Raw genomic sequence first — 22,689 nt, forward strand, 5'->3', positions numbered from 1 at the left:
AATGACGTAGGCGGATATTGACCGCAAGTGCGTTCCACTTGATCAACAACCGGAACTGGAAGTGACGCACACGGAACCGACCTTCCATGCATTCCATCAGGTCCTGAACTGCAACCGGATGTAGCCTAGAGAGGCCATGGTGAGTTAAAAAGGACCAGAAATGGTAACAATTGTACGCTCCACCACCAAAAAAACAAATATATTTTGTAAATACGCTGGAAGTCCGGTAATGGCAAATAAAAAAAAGAAGAAAAATCTGCCATTACAAAAAAAACGGAGATCAAGTGGGAAGCACATTACAAACATGACAGTTGCGCAATATTATCACTGGGTGTAAAATTAACCATCACAAGGTCATATACATAACCCATATGCAATAAAATATCTTAAAGAGTAAAAATGAGGGAAAAACAATATATGCATCTTACACCCTCATCTTTCTAATAATAAAATAATAAAAAACTCCAAAAAATATATATTGTACAACATTAACACTGGGTGTAAAATTAACCTTCTCAAGGCCACATAAATAACCCATATGTAATAAAACATATCTCGAAAAGTATATTTTTTATACAGTTACATCATGTACTTTTTATATGATATATGTAACAGAGCTTTTATTATTAGGACGACGTGGGCATGTGATGCATTTACTGTACATCCGTCTATGGTAGCATCGATACCCTCTGTCCCACCTTCACTTTTCGAGATATGTTTTATTACATATGCGTTATTTATGTGGCCTTGAGAAGGTTAATTTTACACCCAGTGTTAATGTTGTACAATATATATTTTTTGGAGTTTTTTATTATTAGAAAGATGAGGGTGTAAGATGCATATATTGTTTTTCCCTCATTTTTACTCTTTAAGATATTTTATTGCATATGGGTTATGTATATGACCTTTTGATGGTTAATTTTACACCCAGTGATAATATTGCGCAACTGTCATGTTTGTAATGTGCTTCCCACTTGATCTCCGTTTTTTTTGTAATGGCAGATTTTTCTTCTTTTTTTCATTTGCCAATACCGGACTTCCAGCGTATTTACAAAATATATTTGTTTTTTTGGTGGTGGAGCGTACAATTGTTACCATTTCTGGTCCTTTTTAACTCACCATGGCCTCTCTAGGCTACATCCGGTTGCAGTTCAGGACCTGATGGAACGCATGGACGGACGGTTCCGCGTGCGTCACTTCCGGTTCCGGTTGTTGATCCAAGTGGAACGCACTTGCGGTCAATATCCGCCTACGTCATTTCCGGTTTAGTCTTTTTTATGCGTGCTGCCGTTTGGATCCGGTCCGCCTCTGATGATGTCACTTCCTTGACGACACGCGTCAGGTGATCCGGAAAACGAGCAGCACGCCACCAATACCGCGGTTTTTAACCTATAATGCCTACATGTATCCACCTTTGTTTGAGTATATTTTTGCATACTTAATAAACTAGTGTTCGTACAGTCTGCACTATGTCCTGCCTTTCTTTATTGAGGTGAATTGGAATTGCTGAGATCTCATGCTTTATCTGGTGGTATGATTTGAGCCTACTTCATCGCCCTGTATCCATGATTTGTTAATGCATTGGAATTGATGAGACTACACTGTTGGCACTGTCTTTGATTGATGGCCCAATCTGAGTTTATTTCATCGCTTATATCCATTAACATCTGGTAAGCAGTTGGTATTACTCCACGCTTGGGTGTTGGCTCCTTTTCATCTACACAGTTGGAAACTGGGAATTGGTCTCCACTATTTCTTCATCTTTTGGACTATTGGGACTTTCTGTGGACACTCCACATTGATAGTTTATTGATTTAATACCTAGTGTTTGGCGCTACTACACCTTTTTATAAAAAAAAAAAAAATGAGCCTATGTGAATGAGCTCCAAGACCTGGTTTTAACACTTTGACTTATTTATTAACTCTATTTCAATTTTTTCTTTTAGATTTGGCAAGAATTTTTAAAGTTATTTTATATTTGTGTCCACTAATAATGATTTTAGTGTATTTTTAGTGAAACTATCTGTGACGAAACCAGCTATTCGGACCTATAACCTGTGTGGGGGTATGTGCTGGGGGACCATGGGAGTAGTGGTGCTTTGGACTCAAATCCATGTCACCCCAAGATACGGACTCAGACTGGGATCAATGTTGCAGGCCTAAAGCTGCCTGTTACAAGAGAGACTAAACAGATGCTAATGACATAAGACTCAGCTTTGGTATACTGGGGGGATGTGTATTGACAGTTCTAATAAGGTGTGTTGTATATGGAGATGGGCCGTCTGAGAGCCTATGTCTCCTGTTTTCATCTGTTTAGAGGTTAAGTGTGTTCACACTTCTAGGAATGTGTATTCGGCTATGTTTTGGGCTTGTTGTTTGTTGAAATAATTATGATAATGTTGCAGTCTCATTCACCTGTGTTTGTCCAGATGGCCAGGTATGTTAATTACTGGATATATATTGGAAGTGAGTTGGTGAATAAAGTGTCATTTATTTTACCCTTCATCAAGTTTCGGTTGATGTTTGGGGGGAATTGAGGGGCCAGGTCACTGCATCACGTAAGATTCTGGAGACTTAAGACAGAAATACTTGGTCCAAGTATTGGGGATCTGTTACACTGGTGGCAAGCGGTGGGATCGAAGGGAATTCCCAAGCAAGGAGAACTAGTGAATGGCCCAGCGGTACGAGAAGTTAAAGAGAGCAACACTGAAAGATCTACTGGAAGCTTGGGGTCAGTCAGCGAGTAATAAAAAGAAAGCTACAGTCATCACCGAATTGATGGAAAGCGACCAAGCCAGCAGTGCAGTGGGCGTGAGTCGGGAGGAAGCAGAGTTTCAACAGAAGGTAATCTGGAGACTCAGTCAGTTGGGACCGAACCCTCCACAGGACATTGCAGTGAGGATCATGGAGCAGGTGAGCGCATTGCAAATGGCACCCCAGACCAACCTGTGCCAAGCCGGAAAGTCTTCCCAACCCGGATCTAGTAATGGAGGACAGCGCAAAAAGATTAACTATGCTGCTTTTAAAAACTTAATTGACGGGGAAATGGAGATTGACACTTACTTGCAGGATTTCGAGAGACAGTGCGCTCTGGAGGGGCTGGAGCGAGAAAATTGGGCTGCGATATTGAGCAGTAAACTCTCCGGCCGAGTGGCAGAAGCTTACCGGGCAGTTCCCAACTCAGCCATCCACGACTACGAGCGGGTAAGGGATATTTTGCTAGCTCGGTATGCTGTCACTCCGGAAGCTTACCGCAGGAAGTTTCGGGGACTGAGGAAAGGGAACCGAGATTCTTATGCCGAATGGGCATTCAGGATGCACCGAGCGGCCCTGAGTTGGATGCAGGGCTGTCAAGCCAAGACTTTGGAGGATGCTATACAGTTGCTATTATTGGAACAATTTTTCAAGCACACTCCCACGGAAACCAGGGACTGGGTAAGGAATAGGAAGCCGGGCACAATGGAGGAGGCAGCTCGGTTGGCGAATGAGTATCACAATGGGAGGAAGACAGAACCGAGTGGAGGGCATCCCACCTTTAAGCCCTCCTACCCAGTGCCAGCGTCTATACCACCATCCAGACCTACTACCTACCCCCCAACATCTCCTCGACGTCAGCCTTTATGTTGCTACAATTGCCAGCAATCCGGGCATCTTAAGCGGAACTGTCCCCACCAGAACCGAGGGGGGCTGGGAGAGACCAGCGCCACAACCAGCCCAGGCCACGGCTCATTGCTATGATCAGGAAGTGGCCCCTGCCCTAGGACACAGCGAAGAACAGTGGATGGTGCTACATGAGGCCAATCTGGTCCAAGCGGCAGACGACAACCGGAAGCACCATCGGCAGTGGGTCACCATTGGCGGGCAGGAAGCCCGGGCCTTGAGAGACACGGGCGCCACCCTCACCCTGGTACAGCCGCACAAGATACGGGCTCAAGCCCGGAATAACAGGACTGTGGCGGTTCGAGTGGCGGGAGGGGCCATCCATAAGCTTCCCACATCAACTGGGGTGCAGGCGCCAAACACCTAGAGGTCGGCATCATGAAGGAGTTGCCTGCAGAAGTGTTGCTGGGGAATGATCTTGGCTGCCTGACCTCTCAAATTACCCATCTCGACCCAGAGGAAGCGCGCCCAGTGACAACAAGAGCACAAGCTTGCCGGGGGGAGCCATTGCACTCGGAGGAACCACAGGTAGGACCCGTTGTCTCTCCCTTAGCAGAAGTCCCCCTGCCGTTCTGGGATACTCCCCAGGACATTGAGCAAGAACAGAGGCACGTCTCGCTTCTGTATTGACTACCGGAGACTTAATGACCGGACTGTCACGGACGCTTACCCCATGCCTCGGATCGATGAATTGCTCGATCGCATGGCTGGGGGGAACTACTTGACTACCCTAGACCTGTGCAAAGGGTATTGGCAAATCCCCCTGGAACCGGCGGACATTCCCAAGTCGGCATTTGTCACCCAATTCGGGCTATACCAGTGTCGGGTTATACCATTTGGGATGAAGAATGCTCCGGCTACTTTCCAGCGAATAGCTGACCAACTCCTAGAGGGATTTCAGGACTTTGCAATTTGCGTATTTGGATGACATCGCAGTCTACAGCCGCACATGGGAGGACCACCTGAAGCACTTGTTTATGGTACTGAAGGGAATACAGGCGGCAGGACTCACTTTGAAGCTGTATAAGTGCCATGTAGGCATGGCGGAGGTACAGTACCTCGGCCATAGGGTAGGTTCTGGCAATCAGCGGCCTGAACCCGCCAAGGTAGAAGCAATTGCTAACTGGCCCCAGCCCCGGACCAAAACGCAAGTCTTAGCATTTTTAGGGACTGTGGGCTATTATAGGAATTTCGTCCCTGAGTATAGCACCCTGGCCAAACCCCTCACGGACCTCACTAGGAAGTTTCTTTCCAGACAGGTAGTGTGGTCCCCGGAGTGTGAGGCTGCTTTCCAGAGACTCAAGACCGCTCTGAGTGAGGCACCTGTGTTGGCCGCTCCAAACCATGCTAAAAAGTTTCTTGTTCACACAGATGCCTCCATGTTTGGGCTGTGAGCTGTATTGAGTCAGGTGGGAGACGACGGCATGGAACACCCAGTGGCCTATCTCAGCCGCAAACTCCTACCCCGAGAAGTCAGCTACACCACTGTCGAGAAGGAATGCCTGGCTCTCATTTGGGCCTTGAAAAAGTTGCAACCCTACCTCTATGGCATCCCTTCACCCTGATGACTGACCATAACCCCCTTGTCTGGCTCAACAGAGTGGCTGGAGATAACCCCCGTTTTCTACGTTGGAGCCTGGCGCTGCATCCTTACAATTTTACCCTACAGTACCGACCCGGAAAACAAAACGCCAATGCAGATGGCTTATCCCGGCAGACTGAGCTGGAACCCTAATGGTTCTCCCCGGACATCCCCGAACCAACCCGTCAGGGTCTAGGCGGGTATGCCGCTCCATGGAACTTGGGGGGAGCAATGTGACGAAACCAGCTATTCGGACCTATAACCTGTGTGGGGGTATGTGCTGGGGGACCATGGGAGTAGTGGTGCTTTGGACTCAAATCCATGTCACCCCAAGATAAGGACTCAGACTGGGATCAATGTTACAGGCCTAAAGCTGCCTGTTACAAGAGAGACTAAACAGATGCTAATGACATAAGACTCAGCTTTGGTATACTGGGGGGATGTGTATTGACAGTTCTAATAAGGTGTGTTGTATATGGAGACGGGCTGTCTGAGAGCCTATGTCTCCTGCTTTCATCTGTTTAGAGGTTAAGTGTGTTCACACTTCTATGTGTATTCGGCTATGTTTTGGGCTTGTTGTTTGTTGAATTAATTATGATAATGTTGCAGTCTCATTCACCTGTGTCTGTCCAGATGGCCAGGTATGTTAATTACTGGATATATATTGGAAGTGAGTTGGTGAATAAAGTGTCATTTATTTTACCCTTCATCAAGCTTTGGTTGATGTTTGGGGGGGAATTGAGGGGCCAGGTCACTGCATCACGTGAGATTCTGGAGACCTAAGACAGAAATACTTGGTCCAAATATTGGGGATCTGTTACACTATCGTTTTAATATTTGGGGGGGCTGTCAGGTAGGCTGTATGAGGCCTCATGATTTCTAACAGCAGCCTTGGTTTTCAATATTGCTTATCCAATTTTGCATTAAACTAATTGGGAATTTACTGAGGCCTCTCACCCTTATCTTGCTCATACAGTCCTGTGTATTGTGAGCTCGGACACAGGATACCCTGGAGAATTGGTCATTTGAAGGCAACAAACTCTGTAGAGTCCGGGCCAAATGAGAGCATTTTCTTTGTTCCCCATCAGACAGAGTACACCAGCGAAACTTCTTCCCTTTAAAGTATAAAAGAATTACATCAATACAATCATTACATCAATACAATCAGGACAAGAAGTTTATTTGAAGTGGAACTTTATTCATAACGGTTTAAATACAATTAATGTTCTTTCAAAAAGAACATACATTCCACATTAATAATGTTGCCACCAAAATTAGTGTGTGCTGTAAATTGCCTCTGGAATTGCTCCCGTTTCTTCTTAGAGGCTGCCATTTTGTTAAAGCTCAGAGCAGTCACTTCCTAATTGGAAACTCTACCCCTCTCCTTGGTCTTAAAATCTATATGTTACTTTCTGGAATTAAAATATGTACTATACATGTCTAACCTTGACTGTCTGTCTTGGTTCAGTTAGATAAGAAGGCTGACAGAAGCTTTATAGTGTTAAGGTTCATAGGCTGCCAATGAGGGAAAAAATTAGAGAGAATCAGGGAGATAAGATATGACACTATCCTTGTAAGTTTAACTCTTTTGTGTCTCCCTGGCAGTAAAGTTTGTCTTGTCACCTCTCCTGCTTTTGTATTTTTCCTCCCTAATCTGTTTTCGATGTGACCAGAAATGTGTGAACTGCCACGAAGAATATCAGGCACAAATACAGTGTAAAAGAATATCATTTATTTAAAAGAGATGTATTGGATTTTTACCCCCCCTATTTATACTTACCTAGGTGGATGCAGCATTGGTCCGATGCTGCATCTGTCCCCTGGCACCTCTACACTGAGAACCAAGCAATTGAACACCGCTGATTGCTTGGTTCTGACAGCTCCCCAAGCAGAAAGCTGCTGACTGACAGCTCTGTCCCCTCCTTGCTCATTGGAGCGCTGAGCTGTGGAGGGGCAGAGAGCGGCAGGCTCAGGCTCTCAGCGGCTCACTGATTGGCTGAGCCGGGTGTTGGTCCAGGCACCTGGTGGATCCCAACTAAGTGGTTGTGATGACGCGGTGCCTGGGCTGACTTCTGTGATGTCAGCAGACAGCAGACTTCAGCCCGCTCTCTGCTGAAAACGGGTCACAGAAGTGCAGAACAAACTGCACTCCTGTGATCCATAGGCGATGTACAGCCAAACGAGCTTTGGCTGTACATCTCCTTTAAAAATAAGTGAACAACATAAATGTAAATGCACCTCCAATATACCAAACTGTGTAAAACAAACCAAATAACCAAATAAATAGTGATACACAATGAACAACTACCCAAACCAAGTATATACAGCAAGCAGGGAATGCAAAACGTAGTTGTAACAAAGTCAGGGTCATACATGGGAGATCAAACAAAGGGAGCTGGGAGCTTGAACACAGGACAAGGAAAGGGTAACAGGCGCTGGAGAGAGAGAGCAGGTGGGAAGGAATCAGGCTGCAGGGTCGGGTCAGGGTCCAGGAATACAAGAACACAGGAACACTGAAACACTGGAACGCAGATCAGGAGCACATGGAGTCAGAACACCAAGGCAACAGGAGAACGACAGACAGGACTTAGGACATTAGGTAATGACTGAGATGATATAAGCTTCTGGCTGCTGAGAGACGCCCGCTGGTAGATACCAGAACTGCAGCCTATGGATCTGGGAGCCACGGTGCCACCAGCAGGTGAGCCCTTCCCTGACAGTCTGTGTCATTTTTGCTGCTTCCCTACCCCCACCCTCGAAAAAAGAGGGTGGAATGAATTATAAGGGGGTGCTGTGCACTACCCTTGCACTATGTAGATTGCATTCTCCTGACTCCTGCACTCTGTATATTACACACTTCTGACCCCTGTGCTCAGTAAATTACACACACATGGCACCTGCACTCTGTACCTTACACAATTCTGACCCTTGCAGTCTATATGCTACCTTCTCCTGACCACTGCTTTCTTTATGTTACACACTCCTGACCTCTGCACATTTTAAGTTACACAACTGTACCCAAAGCATTCTGTGTATTACATACTTCTGTTCTGACCCCTGCACTCTGTACATAACACACTCCTGACCATTTGCACTCTGCATGGTACACACTCCTGACACCTGCGCTCTCCATGTTAAAGACTCCTGAGCCCTGCACTCTGTATGTTACACACTCCTAACCCCTGCACACTATACATTACATAACTCTGGCCTCTGCATTCTGTACATAACTCCAGAATCAGACTTGGGGTGACAAATTACTCTTCAGACAGGAGAAAAATTATGTTTCCTGGCCCACCTCACATCAGCACACAACGGGTTAACATCTCCTCTGGAGCCCACAGGACCACCTTTTCCTAGCTAAATAAAAGACAGCCCCTCCCCGAACTGAATTGTTATTTTTTTGGTCATGTTCCAGGCCACCTGTTGATTGCAGTTGGTGAGTACTTTGTTTGCTGCAAGTATATCCCCCCCTGCCAAACCTACCCCTCCATGTTCAGCCTCTCATGGAGTTGGAAGACCCAGAATGTTGGAAGAAAAGCTTCCTAAAAACTGGGTGCCCTGTGTGCTGGGCCGTGGGCAAAATGATGCTTAACCACTTGCCGACCGCCGCACGACTATCTACGTGGGCGGTCAGCCCCTCACAGGCAAAGTGACGTAGGTCTACGTCGCTCGCCTGTGAGGGTTTAGGGAGCGAGCGCGCGCCGCCGGAGGCGCGCTCCCGCTCCCGCGTGGTCACGGACCCCCCCGCGCGCGTGACCGGCGGACCCGATCGCCGCCGGCCACTCTGCGATCGGCGGGGGAGAGGGAGATAGTCAGGCAGCTTGTGTAAACAAGCTGCCTGTCATTCTCCTCTCTGTATGAGAGCTGATCACATGGATCTACTATGTAGATCCATTGATCACTCTGCATACAGTTGAAGCCACAGCCAATCACAGTTAGAATCACGCCCCTAGGGACACACACAGCCCCTCCCTCTCAAATAAAGTTAACCCCTTCACTACCAGTGCATTTTTACAGTAACAGTGCATATGTATAGCACTGATTACTGTAGAAATGTCACTGGTAACCCCAAAAGTGTCAAAAATGTCAGTCAAGGGTCCGATCTGTCCGCCGCAATGTCGCAGTACCGCAAAAAAAATCGCAGATCGCCGCCATTACGCGTTAAAAAAAAAAACAACAAAAATGACAAAAATCTTTCCCTTTGTTAGTAAACGCAATAACTTTTGCGCAAACCAATCAAAATACGCTTTTTGCGATTTTTTTTACCAAACATAGGTAGCATAAAACAAATTGGCCGAAAATATTAAAAAATTTTGATTTTTACATTTTTTTTGGGGGAATTTCATATAAAAAAAAGGGAAAAATATTGCTATTTTTGCAAAATTTACGCTCTTTTTTTGTTTATAGCGCGTGATCAAAAAATCGCACAGGTGATCAAATACCACCAAAAGAAAGCTCTGTTTGTGGGAAAAAAAGGACGCCAAATTCGTTTCGGTACAGCGTCGCACGACCGCGCAATTGTCCGTTAAAGTCACGCAGTGCCGAATCGCAAAATGCCCTCTGGTCGTTTAGCAGCCAAATCCTCCGGGGCTTAAGTGGTTAAACAGCATTGATACTGTGCAGGTGTGGTTATTATAAAAGCTCTGCAATGTCGTTATTGCCTCTCCCTTGGGTTTTTTCCTGTCTTGTATATGCAGTGCACCGCACTCTGCTCTTGACTTTATTTTCAGTCTGAGAGCGGCTGTAAATAATGTTACAGGGAGCAGGGAGATAGGTAGCATGGGATGGTATCCTTCTTTTTTTTTTTTCAATCAGATAATTTTTATTAAAGAAAAAATTGACACTACAACAATATAGGTACAATAGTCAAAATTCAAACGCACATATATAGACCAGAATAACAACAGATCTATGTACATCCATCAATACATATATATATGTGATCATTATTTATCTCTGTACAAAAATACCTTCATCTCGTCACATGCACATACTCTAGTATATAACTATTTTTTCCATTTTAAATCCTAACTAACTACATTATTAACACAACCCCCCCAAGAAAAAAAAGAAAGGATGGTATCCGCCAGGAACCAAGCAATGGCGTAAACAGTCTTGGAGGTCTGCAGAGGAAATGGGTTCTCTCCCTCTCCCTCTCTCTCTGCAGTCCTGCCAGGTAAAGACTTGTTGCTTTTGCTCCCTGCTGTGCAGTGTGTTCCTGGAGATTGGACCGTCTGACTCGTTTTGTCCCAGACCCTGACTGTGTGTCCTCTCTGCCTCTAGATGTGTTGCATGGGCTCACCTGCTGCTGCTTCTGAAGTAAGTGGATGAAGGCAGATGAGTCTTAAAGAGACAGTGCACCTGTTTTTTGGTGAGAGGTAATATAATCTTTTTCTATATATTTTGTGCAAATATGAGCTTGCCACACCTGTTAGTGGCACAGAAGACTAGAAAAAGGTAGGACATGTTTTTAAAAGAGTGCTCAAGGACTGAAAATGATGATGTTTTGCATTATTTTAGAAGCAGAAAACCTGAGGCAAATGCTCCAAAAAACATAAGACCAGCCAGCGCTCATCTTTGCCTGCCCAGGACAATCCACATCCCATGGAGTCCTCCGCAGGGCGGCTTTCATGCTCCCCAAGTACCCCATGTGGCACCGGCTCACATGCGTTTATGTCAGCATGATAGGACACACAGTGTATTTTGGGCCTGCATGCAGTCTGCAGTGGCAGAGAAATGAAATTGCACAGATTGCCTCACAAGGATGTGGATGTGAAGAATGCTAAGCCCTATTGAGGAGTCAATAGCAGAATGTATGCTGAAAATATCCACACCACAAGCAACACAAAAAAAGAGCGTAAGAGTTAAAGGATGGATGAAGAATGGTCAGGTGCACATACTTTTGATTTCAATCTCATCGTCTCATTTAGTACCGTGGGCCAGATGCCCTACCACTGCAAAAAAGCATGCAGATATTTCCAAAGGCCTTCTTTTTCCATAATGACAGAGCGTGACGAGCTCTTTGATGAAGAATGGCAGAGCCCTCATCAGAAGACCAATTTACAGTAACAGGTTCTCTAAGTTTTTTCCAAATAAGATGGATGATGCATGTTTTTTGCACTGTACTTCCAGGGCTGGATGCTGCTCTCTAGCATCTGGCTATCAAGTGTCTTTGCCTTTTTATAACTCAGTTGCCTTTACAGAATACAGAATACTTTAATAATTCCAAATATAAATTGTGAAATTGTTGAAGATCCTATGGATGGGAAAGTGAACTTGTTCATACCAGATGCAGTCCAGTACGTTTTTATTCTGCATCAAGAACATACTGTATGGACAGTATTTAATTTGGTTTCCAATTACCTAGTTAACACCAGTGCAGCGCATTCTAGTGCAGTCAACAAAGTAGAATGTTACCTTGTTTCTGTATGGAACACATCTGGAAAGTGGCAATACACATTGGAATGCATGAAAAAAAATCATGCAGAAACACATCTGGAACGCAGAAATTGTGATCTGGCCATCAGGCTTGTAGAAAATCTATACAGTGACAGGTTTTGTCTGTCAACCAGCAAGTGTCAACTTTGATATCTAAACTGTTTAGAAATGGCATTACGTTCAAGACTGGAAATTGCAAGATTTGGCACAGTTTCTGGAGGCGTTGAAACTGGCAGCTGACTTTTTTGGTGGATGCTTTGATGGACCTAGTACAATCGCTGGCATACTCCATCACAGCCATGAGAGCCATGGTTATGCCAGCAATTTTTCACTCAAGCCTATTGAATTTTATAAGGGTGCAGGAGGCCAAATCTTATAGGACCGGCTGCAGATTTAACAGATCACAGTGGAGGTGCCTCAAAGTTACTTTTTACATGAAATAAAGCCCAGAGCCCATTGCTAAGATGGCTGGAAAGTCTTTTGAAGGTGAGCCCAAATAGTCTCTTCCAGTTGGGGGCGAGGAGGCCTGAGTGAAGTTGATGATTGTAGCTTCCTTCTGGAGGGTTTGGACGACCATCATCAAAGACCAGTGGGTCCAGAAGACGGTTAGGTGGGAGTAGAATGGAAAATTCCAAAGTTGACCACTGAATTAATTTCATTCATGACCAACAGATCTCAGAAGAGAAAATGTTTGCAAGATTATGTTTAAGAAATCATACTGCTACAAGACTATCATGTCATTGATGCCTGAAACATAGAATCATCTGCGGGCTTTTCTCCCCAGTGTTTCTAGTACCTAAGGCAGAAGCCTTCTGGCCTGTTTCAGTTTGGAGGAATCAAATGTGTACATCATACACACCAAGAGGTTCAAGATGGAGTCCAAGCAGACAGTCACAGAGATAGTTCAGCTGGTGAACAAGTTAGTGTCAATCGACCTGCCGACTCATACTTCCAGGTACCGATCAATGCCGAGCACAAGAGGCATGTGAGATTTGCGGTGACCAGATGTCACTTCCAGTTCAGGTGTCTGCCTTTTACAGAATTGGCACAGCCCCAGGAATCTTTTGAAGATCTTTTTGGCAGTGGTGGTACCTTGGCCAGGTGTCACATGAGGGCGTTTCAATTTGCCATCTTTAGTCTATGAGCTGGGCTGTCTATGAATCAGAAAATCTTTGTGCCTATACAAATTTAGCAAGAACTTGAATTTTGGACATCACCACTGTGCTTATTTTTGGGAATGCCTCTCAGACCAGGAGATAGGATGATTCTCATGGTAGATCCCAGTCTCTGGGGCTGGGGAGTCCACAATCTGAAGAAACGGGTGCAAGGCCATTGAAGCTCGGTGGAATGAAGACTCCCCAATTATCTTGAATGAAAGGAAGCCTTTTCTAGCATTGCAAGCCTTTCAGGATCTTCTTCAAGGGGGTCTGAGTGACGTTAATGACAGCAGTAGCCTACATTGCCTGCCAAGGGGACACTAGAAGCCTTTTCCTGTTACATCTTGCAACAGAAACTTTTCGCTGGGCAGAGAGCTACTTACAGCCAGTTAACATTGGTCTTCTTGCCAGGAAAGCAAAATCAACTATCTGTTCGGTTAGGCTGAATATTTTTCAACAAGTGCCTCAAACCAATATTGGTCCAATGAGGCTTTCCAGCAGCAGTTCTCAGGGAGACTCTACCGAACACGCAGCTTCTGATATCTGCAACAGGATACCAATGCAAAGACTCCGTCATACAAGAAAGATTCACAGTGCCATGGAATTTTCCATTTGATCTTTGTCTATCTCCGGTGGCCTTGAATATAAATTGCTTCTGAAAATTTGGACATGCCATACAGGTCCTTTCCACCTACCGAGAAGGCCTTGGCTTTCACTACTCCCCCAGATGTCATCAGCACCACCAAACCCATTTCTGGTCAAATGAAATGTTTTATGGCAAGGTCAGTGACAGCACCCCAATCCAATGAGACTACTTTAATAGCCTAGTGTAACGTTTTTCAGGCGTTTTTTTGGGGCGTTTTTCAGGCGCTTTTTGCAGGTGTTTGGAGGCAGGCATTGACATCTAACAAAAACGCTTGTAATCTGCCAAAAAAGAAGCTCATGTACTTTTTTGAGCTTCAGGCGTTTTGCTTTAGGCGACAAAACACTCATATGTGAACAGTGGTCATTGAAATGAATGGGATTTTGGTTGTTGGGTGCTTTGAGACTTCATAAATGAGCATTTTACAAGCTGAAAAAGGCTCAGGTCTGAACAGGGCATAGAAGTGCAAGGATTATCTTCCAAGGTTGTTCAGACCTTGGTGAAGATCAGAAGATCATCCATGAACGCTACATATGAGAGGATATCAAAGAAATTTGTTTTGTTTGTTCAGTAAAAGATTTCTCTCCTATGTCCCCTGCTCTAACCAATATCTTGGACATTTTACAGTCAACACTAGAGGTTGGTCTGGCATACAACTCGATTTAAGGTACAGATCTCTACCTTCTCTTTCACAGGCTGCAGATTGGTATGACCAGATGCTTCTTGCTGGCGGCAATCTATATATGACCTTGAAGGAAATCCTTGTTCCCTCTGTTGGACTTAGGCTTAGATCTGAAAGCACTGGTGCCGGCACTTGTTTCTCCGATGGTTTAATTTCCATTGAAGTTCCACACGGTAAACTAGTTCTTCTGACAGCAACTTCTTCAGACAGAAGGATGTTAAAGATTGCAACACTTTCCTGCAAAGGCCCTTTTATGTCTATTTTATTACCAGAAATAGTGATACTATTTCCAAAGTTCAATTTTAAAGTGGTATCCAGTTTCCAGCAAAACTGGGAAGTAGTCCCTCCGAGTTTTAGCACAAGAGTCACTGGGTGTACAGCAGGAAGACTTCAGTTCCTTACACATGGTCAAGATACTAACCGTGTACTTGGTCAAAGAGGAAAGTGGACAATCTTTTCCTTTAACCATCAGTTCCTCAAGAGTCATTCACTTTTTCGATTACCAGTGTAATTAGATTGGCATGCAGGAAGTAGGCCTTTCTGCTCTGAAACAGTTGCAAGCTTATTTGGCTAGAGGGGCAGCAGCCTTTGGGGCAGTTATGCCAGGATTGCTTGGAAGATCTATGTAAGCTTGAAGTTCTTGTGCTGCCTTCATTCAATCTTACAAACTATATGTGCAGTCAGCAAGTTTGGGACAAGAGAGATCAATTATTTTTGGCTTCAGCAGCTTTTCTCTTTGATGGTCAGTGTCTCTTTTCATGTGTTCTCTCCCACCCTATATTCAGCTATGGTATATCCCATTTTGTGCTGAGGTGAGGTGGGCCAGAAAATTTTAAAAAGAAAATTATTTATCAAATACTTACCGTAATTTTCCTTTTCTGGCCTATCCTCACGTTAGCACAGGACTCCCTCTCACATGGCCTGTCACAGGCTAGTTTTTCGAACAATTTAGTTGGGGGGGGGGGGGGGCTGTCTTTTATTTAGCTAGGAAGAGGTGGTCCTGTGGGCTCCAGAGGAGATGTTAACTCATTGTGTGCTGACGTGAGGATAGGCCAGGAAAGGAAAATTATGGTGAGTATTTGATAACAATTTTCCATTATGCGATTCACTACTGACATCTGCACTCTGTAGGTTTTAAATTCCTGACCACTGCACTGTGTACATAACACACTCCTAACCCCTAAACGCCTTAGCAAATAATGAGTGAGCAGCTGTCAATGAGCTTCCCCGCTTACAGCTGAATAAAAAAAAGAAAGAAAAAAATTGTCAGTAAAAAAACAAAACAAACCTGTGGGGTCCCTCCCAAGTCCATACCAGGCCCCGCTTTCCTAGAACTAATACATTCTCCCCCTTAGAACAATCAGAACTGTATAAAGGTACTCAATCAGATACGGTGGATTTATCATTTATCCAGCCTCTCCACACTTTGCCAAATTTGGCTGGTACTCCTCTATTGGCATATGTAGCCTTATACAAAGTACAATACAATGTACTTGTTTATTAAAGCCTTCCAGGCCATTACCGAGGGGGGCTGCAGTTTTTTTTTTTTTTTTTCATGAAAAGATAATTATTTTTCTGGCATAATAAAAAGTAGAGTAAGTAGTGTACGTATCACCTTCACAGGCGAAAACAGGTCAATCAGTTCCAATAAACAGATTTCAATAGAAGGACAAATACTAATAGTCGTGACCGACCGTACACATTGTACAACCTCCAACCAAAATTGTTGGATAGCCACACAATGCCAAAATATATTCATAAAATTAGCCTGTGGACAGTAAGACCCTCAACAGTTTGATGATTGCGCAGAAAAAATTCTCGCCAATTTTGTAGGGGTAACATAAATTCTATGTAGAAACCTATATTGAATACAGTGGTCTCATGCTGATACTAATCTAGAAATAGAAGCTCCCCACAAACCGTCCCAATCATCACCATCTACAGTAAGGGAAAAAAGTATTTGATCCCTGCTGGTTATGTACGTTTGTCCACTGACAAATAAATGATCAGTCTATAATTTTATTGGTAGGTTTATTTTAACAGTGAGAGAAAGAATAACAACAAAAATATTCAGAAAAATGCATTTCAAAAAAGTTATAAATTCATTTGCATTTTAACGAGTGAAATAAGTGTTTGATCCCCTATCAATCGGCAAGATTTCTGGCTCCCAGGTGTCTTCTATACAGGTAAGGAGCTGAGATTAGAAGCACTCTCTTAAGGGGAGTGCTCCTAATCTCAGCTTGTTACCTGTATAAAAGATACATGCCCACAGAAGCAATTAATTAGTCAGATTCCAATCTCTCCACTATGGTCACGACCAAAGAGCTGTCCAAGGATGTCAGGGACAAGATTGCAGACCTACACAAGGCTGGAATGGGCTACAAGACTGTCGGCAAGCAGCTTGGTGACAGGGTGACAACAGTTGATGCGATTATTTGCAAATGGAAGAAAAACAAAATAACTGTCAATCTCCCTGGGCCTGGGGCTCCATGCAAGATCTCACCTCAGGGAGTTTCAATGATCAGGAAAAGGTCAGGAATCAGCCCAGAACTACACAGGAGAATATTGTCAATAATCTCAAGGCAGCTGGTACCATATTCACCAAGAAAACAATCGGTAACACACTACGCTGTGAAGGACTGAAATCTTGCAGCACACGCAAGGTCCCCCTGCTCAAGAAAGCACATGTACAGGCCCGTCTGATGTTTGCTTATGAACATCTGAATGATTCAGAGGAGAACTGGGTGAAAGTGTTGTGGTCAAATCGAGCTCTTTGGCATCCACTCAACTCGTCGTGTTTGGAGGAGGAGGAATGCTGCCTATGACCCCAAGAAAACGTTCTCCACCATCAAACATGGAGGTGGAAACAGTATGCTTTGGGGGTGTGTTTCTGCTAAGGGGACAGGACAATTTCACTGCATCAAAGGGACGATGGATAGGGCCATGTGCCATCAAATCTTGGGTGAGAACCTCCTTCCTTAAGCCAGGGCATTGAAAATGGGTCGTGGATGGGTATTCCAGCATGACAATGACCCAAAACACACAGCCAAGGCAACAAAGGAGTGGATCAAAAAGAAGCACATTAAGGTCCTGGAGTGGCCTAGTCAGTCTCCAGGCCTTAATCCCATAGAAAATATGTGAAGGAAGCTGAAGGTTTGAGTTACCAAACGTCAGCCTCAAAACCTTAACCACTTTAGCCCCGCTTACATTGAGGCTACTGCGGCAAAGTGCCGCGATCCCGTCCAGCGACGTAGACCTACGTCGCTGGACTCCGCCCCTTGTGGGCGGCGCTCGCGTGCCGCCGGAGGCTCGCTCCCGCTGTGTTCATTCACAGCGGGAGTCGGGCCAGCGGAGGAGCAGCGGCGATTGCCGCTGCTCTGCCCCGATCGTCAGGGATCGAGTCTGGAGAGCGGGCGGATCTCCATAGTGACAGGGACTGACAGATCGGAGTGTTCAGCATAGCTGGACATCCGATCTGTCCTTCTGTCACACAGTCACCTCCCCCCCCACACGTCAGTAAGCACCAGGCATACATTAACCCCTCCCTCTCCAATAAAATTAACCCCTTCCCTGCCAGTGTCATTTTTACAGTAACAGTGCATATATATAGCACTGATTACTGTAGAAATGTCACTGGTACCCCCAAAAGTGTCAAAAATGTCAGTCAAAGGTCCGATCTGTCCGCCGCAATGTCGCAGTCCCGCAAAAAAAATCGCAGATCACCGCCATTACGCGTTAAAAAAAAACACCAAAAATGACAGAAATCTTTCCCTTAGTTAGTAAACGCAATAACTTTTGCGCAAACCAATCAAAATACGCTTATTGCGATTTTTTTTACTAAACATATGTAGCATAAAACAAATTGGCCAAAAATTTAAAAAAAATTTGATTTTTACATTTTTTTTGGGGGGAATTTCATATAAAAAAATGTGAAAAATATTGTTATTTTTTCAAAATAAACGCTATTTTTTTGTTTATAGCGCAAAAAGTAAAAATCGCACAGGTGATCAAATACCACCAAAAGAAAGCTCTGTTTGTGGAAAAAAAAGGACGTAAATTTCGTTTGGGTACGGCGTCGCACGACCGCGCAATTGTCAGTTAAAGTCGCACAGCGCCGAATCGCAAAAAAGTGGCCTGGACGGAAGACAGCAAAATCCTCCGGTGGTAAAGTGGTTAATGACTTAGGAAAGGATCTGCAAACAGAGTGGGACAAAATCCCTCCTGAGATGTGTGCAACCCTGGTGGCCAACTACAAGAAACATCTGACTTCTGTGATTGCCAACAAGGGTTTTGCCACCAAGTACTAAGTCATGTTTTTCGAAGGCGTCAAATACTTATTTCACTCATTAAAATGCAAATCAATTTATAACTTATTTAAAATGTGTTTTTTTATTTTTTTTATTTTTATGTTCTTATTGTCTCACTGTTAAAATAAACCTACCATTAAAATTTATAGACCGATCATTTCTTTGTCGGTGGGCAAACGTACAAAATCAGCAGGGGATCAAAAACTTTTTTCCCTCACTGTAATTGTGGGAAAGCGGTCAACCATGCAATGTTGCAAGAGGAAAGGACTTTGGATGTATAAATGAATAACGTTGTTTGTTTATATGTAGTAAATAGAGCTTTGGCTAAATCGCCTTTTCTGAGTAGAGCTTCTAGGTCGCCAACCTTCACACTCAGACCAGAGGAGCCAAACTGAAAATAAGAGGCATGACTAAGCTGGAGGTATCTAAATAGATGAGAGTTAGGAAGCTGATATTGGAGTTTTAATGTATTAAATGGTAGGAGCACCCCATAAGTTTATATTTTTACAGGGACATTTTCATTGTTAGATTTTTCCAAGCTAAACCTTTCTTACTTTGGAATGGGGACCTGCTAGGTTATCTCCTTAAAAAAAAATGAACTCTGTACCCTGGTGATCTTAATATCATCCATATTGTTCAGGTAGATTGCCACATCTCCAGAGTTGCCTACCCCTGTTCTAAGCTGTTAGAAATCGATGAAGCATGACTCTTCGGTTTTTGTTCTGATCTTTAAAGATCTGTGAGAATGAGTAACTTCACATCAAAAGTACCTGTGAGCTGGTGTGCATTTTGCATAGGGCAAAGCATAGATAGGCTGGACTGCCTATAGAGAGTGGAGCAATTATTTCTTCAGGTTACCCATCACCTCTAGTTCGAGCAATAACTGTAAAATGTTGGATTTCCTATCATTTTCTATCCAGGTGATAGTGGTAAACACCGCTGAAAACCTAAGCTGCACACTGTAAGCACCGGACTCTCACAACTAAAACCCGATGTAATGATAAAAACTCTGTACAGTAAACCCCCCTCCATTGCGGGGGTTACGTTCCGGACCCAGCCGCGAAAAGTGAAATTCCGCGAAATAGAAAAACCCTATTAAAATGCATTGTAGGCATGATTTTTTTACTGTCACTGTACGTGTAGAAGCATTTTAAGGTCTTTAAACACACTTTTAAAACAATAGAAACTCATTTAAACACATAAAAGATACTTAGAGACAGAGCAAGAGCTATGAAAAACACAAAAATCTTTCATTTTTAATGATTTATATAGTAAAATAACATTACAAAAAAAAACCGCGAATTACCGGGACCGCAAAAACTGAATCGCGATGTAGCGGGGGATTACTGTATCACTTAAAACAAAACTAAAAAAAAAGAAAAGAAAAAGTTTAAATTCACTGGAAACAAATGATTCATAACTCAAAACCTGACTATATATAAAAAAAAATGCAGTTAGCTGGCCACTACTATTGCACTTGGTACATAATGCCCCTGTTGTTATTTGTGGTAATTATAAATCTAGTAAAATTATGTTTTTTGGAAATGAGCTTTGATGCCTTCAGATACTGTAAATGAATTAACAGTAGTTCAGTTACTAACCTGAAACCACATGAGGAAGGATAGCAGGGAGAATGATCAAACTCAGGACCGAGAGAAGACGCATGTTTGTGAAGGAAAACAGCTCATCTGTTGACTGCTTACACGGGATACTGGATGTCCAAATCAGGAGGAGGGAGGGGGCGAAAAGATGGGGAGAAACTAGAGGAAATGGAGAAAGAACATTACAGATGGAACTTATCAATAACATATGTAATACCCGAGAAAATGTGTGTTAGGCCAGAAATGTTTCTGAAACAGTCTATTTTTAGCATTCACGTTTTATGGGTATGGGCCCATTGATTCCATTCTACAGTCACCTTCTTGAAATAACAAACTCCACTCCAAATACACACATTCTGTCCACCAGAAGTATTTTGCCTTCAGCTTTAAAATAAATATTAACTTTCATAATTTATCTAAAGAGAAACATTATAAAGATTATTGCAGAACATGTGTGTTGTTACGACCAGTAAACAGCAGGCATTTGACAATGTTTTAGGGTAGGTCCACACCTAGTTCCGCTTTTCTCTGCTGGTAATGATCGCAGCTGCCAGGAAAGGGGGGGGGGGGCATTGCATATTTACAATCTAAAGCACTGTTTGCATTTTTTTTTCCAAAAAGTTGATGTAATATCACATAGGGGGAGATTTACTAGAACTGGAGCACACAGAATCTAGTGCACCTGTGCATAGTAACCAATCCACTTCAAGCTATTGTCAAAGCTTAATTAAACAAGCAGAACTTAGAAGCTGATTGGTTACTGTGCAAAGCTGCCCCAGATTCTGTGTGCACCAAGTTTAGTAAATCTCCCCCAAAGTGACATTTCATTCATGTCTGTGCATAAACACACAGGGTTGCAGAGAGACCTGCAGAGCGGTGCAGAAAACGTGTTGGAGATTTTTGCATTGCTCTGCCCCACAGATGACGCAAACAGGGGATACAGAACACCATTTTTTTCTTTGTGCCCTTGTGGAGAATTGCTTATACAAAAAAATATAGTTCTCCGGTGAAGTGTGGCCCTTAAAGCGTAATTCCACCCCTTCAGGGGGGAGGGGGGAACGAGTACCTGTTTTTGACAGGTACCCTTACCCACTTCCGGGAGACAGCACCGTGGTGAAATCCCTCAGATGTTTGACCCCCCCTGCGCAGTAGGGAGCCAGCTGTAAAGCTGAAATGCTTCACTGCCGGTTTCCCTTAGAATGAATGGCGGTGGCAGCACCCGGCCCCCGGTCGTCAGCGGGGAAGCGAATCCGGGTGTCAGGCAGCTCCGATTGCCGCCTGACACCCCTGATCTCTCCCCGCTGAGAGAGAAGGAAGGTCGGCTGTTATAAACACAGCCGACCGTCCTTCTCCCTGCAACGATCACAAAGCTAATGTGATCCTGCTATATAGGATCGCATGTCTCTGTGATCATTTTACAAGTCCAACCCCCATACAGTTAGAATCACTCCCCTAGGGTCACATTTAACCCCTTGATCACCTATACTGTTAACCCCTTCCCTGCCAGTGTCATTTTTACAGTAACAGTGCATATTTTTAGCACTGATTACTGTAGTAATGTCACTGGTACCCCCAAAAGTGTAAAAAATGTCAGTTAGGGGTCCCAGCTGGCCGCTGCAATGTCCCATTCCTGCAAAAAATCGCAGATCGCTACCATTCCTAGTAAAAAAAACAAACATTAAAAATGACATAAATCTTTACCGTAGTTAGTAGACGCAATAACTTTTGCGCAAACCAATCAAAATACGCTTTTGCGATTTTTTTTTTTTTTACCAAAAATATATAGCAGAAAACAAATTGGCCTAAAATGTTAAAAAATTTTAATTTTTATATATTTTTTTGAGAATGTCATATAGCAGAATGTGAAAAATATTGTTTTTTTTTTTTTTTCAAAATTGTCGCTCTTTTTTTGTTTATAGCGCAAAAAATAAAAATCGCACAAGTGATCAAATACCACCAAAAGAAAGCTCCAATTGTGGGGGAAAAAAGCTCGCATACATTTCGTTTGGGTACAGCATTGCACGACCGCGCAATTGACCATTAAAGTAACACAGTGCTGAATCGCAAAATAGGGCCTGGTCATTAAGGGGGCAAATCCTTCCGGTCCAGAAGTGGTTAAATTATTTTATTTTGTCCCTTTCATTTTTTATTTTTTGGTTCAGCTTCATTCAGGGCCGGTGCAAGGATTTTTGGCGCCTTGGCAAAATAAAAATTGCCGTCTCCCCATATGCTTGTTAATGTGTGGCACAATGCGCATTAGTACACATACACTTCCATAAGCTTATGCATTAAACTTAAGTCTAAGTTACAGTCAGACCATGTAGTGTAGTACACTACACATACACTTCCATAATGGTAATGTCACATTTACCATCATGTTATAGAACTGTATGTGTAATGTACTACACTACATGGTCTGACTGTAACAGACTGAAGTTTAATGCAATAGTAAAACGTTTTAGGCCCCAACACATTACTAATGTGTGTTGGGGCCTAAAACGCTTTACTATTGCATTAAACTTCAGTCTGTTACAGTCAGACAATGTAACAGGGGGTGTGTGGCAGACTGGCAGTTTTAATTTAAACTTGTGCCAGCAGCACTCTCTCCCTCCCAGT

General features: G+C 43.6%; 1 protein-coding gene across 1 annotated transcript in view; it reads right to left on the reverse strand.

Annotated features, from left to right (window-relative positions):
• LOC309566107 (serotransferrin-1-like) overlaps positions 1-20,226 on the reverse strand; it is a 104,294-nt gene extending 84,068 nt beyond the window's left edge. Inside the window, exons 1-2 of the mRNA XM_082271159.1 lie at positions 20,074-20,226; positions 6,200-6,357 (exon numbers count right to left, since the gene is read on the reverse strand). Of these exons, the coding sequence (XP_082127285.1) occupies positions 6,200-6,357; positions 20,074-20,137 (222 nt within the window). The 5' untranslated portion in view covers positions 20,138-20,226. The remainder of the gene's footprint in view (positions 1-6,199; positions 6,358-20,073) is intronic.
• Positions 20,227-22,689: the final 2,463 nt, after the last annotated feature.

This window comes from Pelophylax lessonae (genome assembly GCF_965119305.1).
Source record: "Pelophylax lessonae genome assembly, chromosome: 1".
In the NCBI taxonomy this organism is placed as follows: Eukaryota; Metazoa; Chordata; class Amphibia; order Anura; family Ranidae; genus Pelophylax; species Pelophylax lessonae.